The 5,334-nt window shown below is 56.0% G+C and overlaps 1 protein-coding gene across 1 annotated transcript in view; it reads right to left on the bottom strand.

The window, feature by feature from the left end:
- Positions 1 to 3,908: 3,908 nt before the first annotated feature.
- CPNE2 (copine 2) overlaps positions 3,909 to 5,334 on the bottom strand; it is a 41,829-nt gene continuing 40,403 nt past the window's right edge. The window contains exon 16 of the mRNA XM_066243620.1: positions 3,909 to 4,331. Coding sequence (XP_066099717.1) covers positions 4,224 to 4,331 — 108 coding nt within the window. The 3' untranslated portion in view covers positions 3,909 to 4,223. The remainder of the gene's footprint in view (positions 4,332 to 5,334) is intronic.

The following is a 5,334-nucleotide window of genomic DNA, read 5'->3' as shown; positions in this document are numbered from 1 at the left end:
TCATTCATTGGGAAGTTTTTCTTTACTCTCGGAAAACTGAGTTCTTCCCCTTTATCAAATCCACTTAAGACTAAAGCCTAGAGAAGTGAGCATGGACCGTGTGTCCCCATAGCCGGAAATGAGAAGTGCTAGTCGGTACGTGGACGAGATGACTTCCTTTTGGTAGCTCCTTGGGTTCCTAGTATTGCAAATCAGTGGGACATACCTGCGGATTCTGGTTATACTCTACTTTGTCAAGGCCCCTCTCTGGTTGACACCTTTGTAGTTGTGGCTTCCAGCTAGGAAGCAGTTTCTAGCTGAAGGGGGCTGCCCTAGGCCTTTGCTCCTCTTATCTGCTGCCGCCTACTCTCCCTTCCCACACAGCAACTCCGAGGCTGAACAGCCTGGACACAGCCTGGAGGTCCTGTCCGCCCCTGGGTCTCAGGCAGGTAGGCAGGGATAGAAGACAGAGCCAGGAGGCCTCAAGGACAGAAGTGGTCATGGGCTTAAAAAAGCTGTTGGTCCCCCTGCTTCAGAAGGGGCCTGTGTGGTTCTTTCTTCCCCTGGGTTCCTGTGTCAGTTTCTGCCTCCTCCGGTCTGAGACGGAGAGAGACACACAGAACGTGTTGACACTGATGCTGGCAGCAGAGAGGCTGCTCAGTTCTAATGTGGGCAGAGGCCCTGGATCTCATCCAACCCACTCCTCCTCCTCTTCCAGTGCAGTGACATTCTGGTGCCCATCGGCAGATGGTGACTTCCCTTAACCCGTAACTGCTGCCTCGTGAGTCTTCCTCCTTTTCAGAACGACTCTGTGCTAATTGCTCCTGGCTGTCAGTACAGGCGCGTCGCTCCATTCTAACAAACGACGTTTAGGTGAAACCGCGTAGGCACGTCCTGCCTCTGCTTCATTGCTTCTGCGATTGTGCTGTCCTTGATACAGAACGTCCCCAGAGCAGCCTCAGATCATTGTAGGAGGCAGACCAAGGAATCAGAGTCACCCTCTTTGTGTGGTTTGACTTTTTAAGAGGCCATTACTATATTCAAGGCCTCTGTTGATGTTGGAAGAAGTTGACAAAGACTTGCAGGAATTTAGAACATTTAATTTGAAGGCTGATAATAATAAGATCTTGCCTTTCCTGTGTGGAATCTGTGCTCCCTACTCCCTCCCCAGCTGCTGTAACGGCTAGATTGTGTCGAAGGCTGAGGCTCTTCAGGCTGAGGTTTCTGCTCAGGGTGTCTCAGGTGAGATTGAGAATCACGGGTGGTTGTCTCATTGTATTCCGTTGTACCTGTCAGTGTAGAGCGTTGTAACTGAAACACAGGTTTGTAGAAACCATGAACAGCAAAGCAGGACCTGGTCTGTCCTGTAGAGGAAGCAGCCTTGGAAAGCATCCAGTGTAGACCATGTGGTTCAGACCCAAAGAATAGGAAACACTTCCAACCATAAAGTGCAGCGCGCCCGCCTTGCTAGATAACGGGTTTTATAACGAGGTAGTGAGGGTGAAAACAAGCTTTGAGCTGGGATCCTTGTCCCAAGCGGTCATACCCTCACAACTCTTGAACGGTGCGAGGGAGAAAGCTTGTCTCTGAGGAGCCCTGCTGCCGTCTCTGTTTGGATGATCGAGTCTGTGCCGTAGAGTGCGTTCTTGACCACTTCCTGATCGCCGCCCGCCTCCAGCCCCGTCGCCCACCTGAGGGTGCGGGAGGATGGGAGCGGAAAAGTCGAAGCCTCCGTTCCCACTTGGGAAGAGCAGGACGCTGGGGTGGCCGGACCTGATGAGGTGGCTGGTGGCCTGGTTTTGTGTGCTGCCCCAGGACCTGGGAGGCGACCCAGCTGGCTCTTCAGTCCAGGGTGGAGGGTGCTGGAGCTCCTTTCAGGAGCATCTCGCCTGAAAGTCAGGCTTCTCACTCGGGGTGGCTCAGGCTTGTCCCTCCAGTTTCTCTCTCTGTCCACCTCCAAGGTGCCTCCTTTATGGCTGCCTCCTTTCCAGCCAGGAGAGAAGCGTCCTTTCCCCACGATGCTTCCCTTGCTTCTCTGGGCACGGGGCATGGCTCAAGCCATTGTGATTATACTGTAGTGGCTGCAAGCTTGGGAGCCAGACACTTCCGTGCTGGGTCACTTGGGCAAGGTCCTAACCATCCTGGGCCTCAGTTTCCTCCTCAGTAAACAAGAGCAACGACACCAGCGTCCTGGCGAGGGAGAAAGGTAACCCAGGGTAGCTGCTTGGCGCGGTGTCCAGCCCCGTGCTCGGTAAATAGCAGCAGCCGTCCTTGTCAGCACTGTTACTGCCCCCGCTTCTAGAAGGGGTATGTAGAGCTTCCGGTAGTGGTGACTGATGGCATGTGCATCCGTCCTGCTGACGTTCCTCAGTTGTAGCTAGAACACGGGCAGGAGGAAGGGTCAGATCTGGTCGCCAGAGCTCCATCCACCAGCTTGTGTGTGCTGCTGTCTTAGCTAAATGTTAATTGCTCAGGCACACGCGGTTCCTTGGCTCGGGTGTCCTAGCCGTGGGTATATGGCTCAGCTGTCATCTTAAGCCCCTCCAGAAAAACAAAAAAGAGACCTTTGTGTGATTTCCCAGAGGTCCTTGGGGAACCAGAGCTCCAGCAGTCCTGCAGCCCTCTCAGAAGTGAACGTCAGCTGACGTTTGATGGGCACAGAATCAGCAGACACATTGAAAGCTTGGAATGGGGAAAAAGGAGTGAAGATGTCCCTCACTCGCTCCCACCAGGTCAACACTGGCTCCCGAGGTTACCAGGCACCTAGAGGTAGGAACCTGCCTGGTGCACCGCCCACGGTATAGCAGGTGGTGACCTCCTGGAGAGGAGGTCAGGGTGAGTGGCTTCCAGTGTTAGAGAGGGAGGACAGACTCATGACCAGTTTGAGCAGAAGATCCTTGTAGGGCTGAGGGAGGCTGTTCAGTGCAGCAGACAAGTGTGGGCCCCAGCGTCTGCCAGACCAGATCGAAGGCCTGGCCCTGCCTCTGAAAGATTCCATTGGCTTCCCTGCCTGTTTCTGTTCTCTGCAGTAATGGTCGTAGACAGGCAGTTGGAAGGGTTTATCATGGGTGTGCCTGTAAAGCACTTAAACGTGAAGCAGGAAACAGTGCTCAATAGAAATGTCAGTTGTGGTTGTTTATACGCAAGCCGGTGGCGAGGGGTGGCTGGTGCTCCCAAAGACAGGTGGACGAGAGAAATGTGCTGGGGAGGGAAGGGCACTGGGGAGGCTGGTGTTTCAGAGAATGGCCTCTTGGATGGTTTCGTGAAGCTGGGCCTGAGCCCAGAGCGGGGCACACAGTGACAACCTGTGGTGCTGTCAGCAGGGGCAGGAGCAGCCCTGTCGGCACCCGAAGCCAGAGAGCATGTCACACACTGCAGACCACAGGGCAGACCCCGGTGTCCGGGGGACCGGGAGGGGCCGTGCATGGGTAGCAGGGACTGCTGTCCTGTGTGTGTGTCAGGGGAGTGGGGGGACACAGGACTGTGGACCAAGAGGAAGAAGGGGTGGTGACATGTGATGTTGGCAGGGCCCACACGTGGGGACTCCAGAAACACTGGTGTGAGCTCTGCAGGGGCCAGAAAAGTGGAGGCCGGCCGGGCATCCTGCTCATCCACAAGTATAGACGTGCACACTGTGCCAGGTGTGTGCCAGTGTGACGGAAGGATTGCCCTTCGTGTGGAAGGCAGGTCCCCAGACAGACGTGATGACACTGACCTCACAGGCTTGCTTGGGGACAGGGGCTTTCCTGTTCATCTCCCAGACCAGCGAGTCCACGGGTCCGGCTGAGGAAGGAGCCGACACGGCATGTCTGAGACTCCGTACTGCCCTGAGTATGACAGACAGCACGGTCACAGCGGTAACGGCGTGAACGAGGGTCGGGCTGCGACAGGGTGTGCACCGCGGACACATTCCTCTCCCAGGCGGCAGCTAGTTCTGATTGTAAAAATTTTATTCTCTTTAATAACAGTAATAATTCCACGAAAATTATACAAAGTACATTCAATACTTAAGAGGGGTGGGGAGAGGGGGCAGGAAGCCGGTTTGGCCAGGAAGCATCCTCAGTCGACTCCAACAAATGAAGCCCAGCTGGGCTGGGGGAGGTTGGGGGTAGAGGTCCGATTGTAAAAAATAAACATGTTGATTGGTTTAAAAAAAAAGAAAGGCCACCCATAAGGAAGCAGGGCGCGCGTGCGTGTTGGGGGTGGGGGCCCAGCCGGCATGCTGCAGTGGGGCGAGCTGGCGCTCAGGCGGGCTCGGAGTGGGTGGGGGGCAGGTTTTTGTGCTTGAAATACTGCACGACTTGTTGGGGCAACTCCGCCAGCACAGCTTTGGCCAAGGTCTCTTTTGCTGCCTGCAGGGTGGGGAGTGGGGTTTAGAGAGGAGAAAATAAGGGTTACTGAGCAGAAGTTGTGAGGGGCACCATCCCGAGAGCTGCTCCACAAGGTGTCTAGCAGGCTGAGGCCAGGGCTGTCTAAAACGACGTCTTGCATCCCCACCCAGGCCTGAGACGCCACCGTGAGCAGCGCCTCCCTTCAGGTTAAGTCTGTGCCGCTGAGCAGTAGGGATGCCTGGGAGTAACCTTTTGGGAAGAAGGTGTCTTTGAGAGGCTTTCCAGGGCAAGAGCCGTTGGGAAGCAGCTGCACAGCCTACTCATCTGGCAAAGCGTTTCCTGAGCATCTTCTGGGCTGGTGTAAACAGGCTGTGCCAGTCTGGCTCGCCGCTGAACGCCTAGCCACAGGCCAGGCACAGGGAGTGCTCAGTGTCGGCGTGCCTGAATGGTGGCCGGTGCCCAGCATTTGTCCTCAGAAAGCTCCTGCTTCAGAGGAAGGGACTGAACCATCTCAGGCAAACCCACAGGGTACTGGTTTGATATGTGAGGCCACTGGGTACAAAACAAGAGTGGTCAGCTCCTGCTGGGACGTGCTGAGCCACAGCACCTGGAGGGAGGGGCCCTGGCCGACAGCACTGAGGTGTACTGTGGTGAAGGGTTTGTCCAGGGCCACTCTGTGCGGCCCAGGCTGGCATCTGAGGCTGGTCTCCCTTTGGGCTCCTCATGGGCCCAGCTACCAGGGCAGCAACCAGGAAGCCAGCCACAGCCTCCTGTGGGCAGGCCTGTGGTCGCCTGCATATGGGACCGGAGGCCACCCTGCAATCATCCTGGTTTTCCATCTGGGAAGCGAGGAGGGGAAGCTGGCTGAGGGGTGATCATGAGGCAAGCCTCTCACTTCTAGGCCTTTGCTCTAGTCCCTCTCTCCGGAAACCTTTGCCTTGCACAGAGAACTGACTTCCAGTCGGTTAGAGCAGGTCCCCCAGGAAACCCTGCCTGGAGCCTCGACCTGGACTGGGCACCCTCC

The sequence above is a fragment of the Saccopteryx bilineata genome, chromosome 9 (assembly GCF_036850765.1).
Source record: "Saccopteryx bilineata isolate mSacBil1 chromosome 9, mSacBil1_pri_phased_curated, whole genome shotgun sequence".
NCBI classification, from domain to species: Eukaryota; Metazoa; Chordata; class Mammalia; order Chiroptera; family Emballonuridae; genus Saccopteryx; species Saccopteryx bilineata.
Note: the sequence above shows the minus strand (reverse complement) of the source record. Positions and strands in the feature narration are given on the sequence as shown.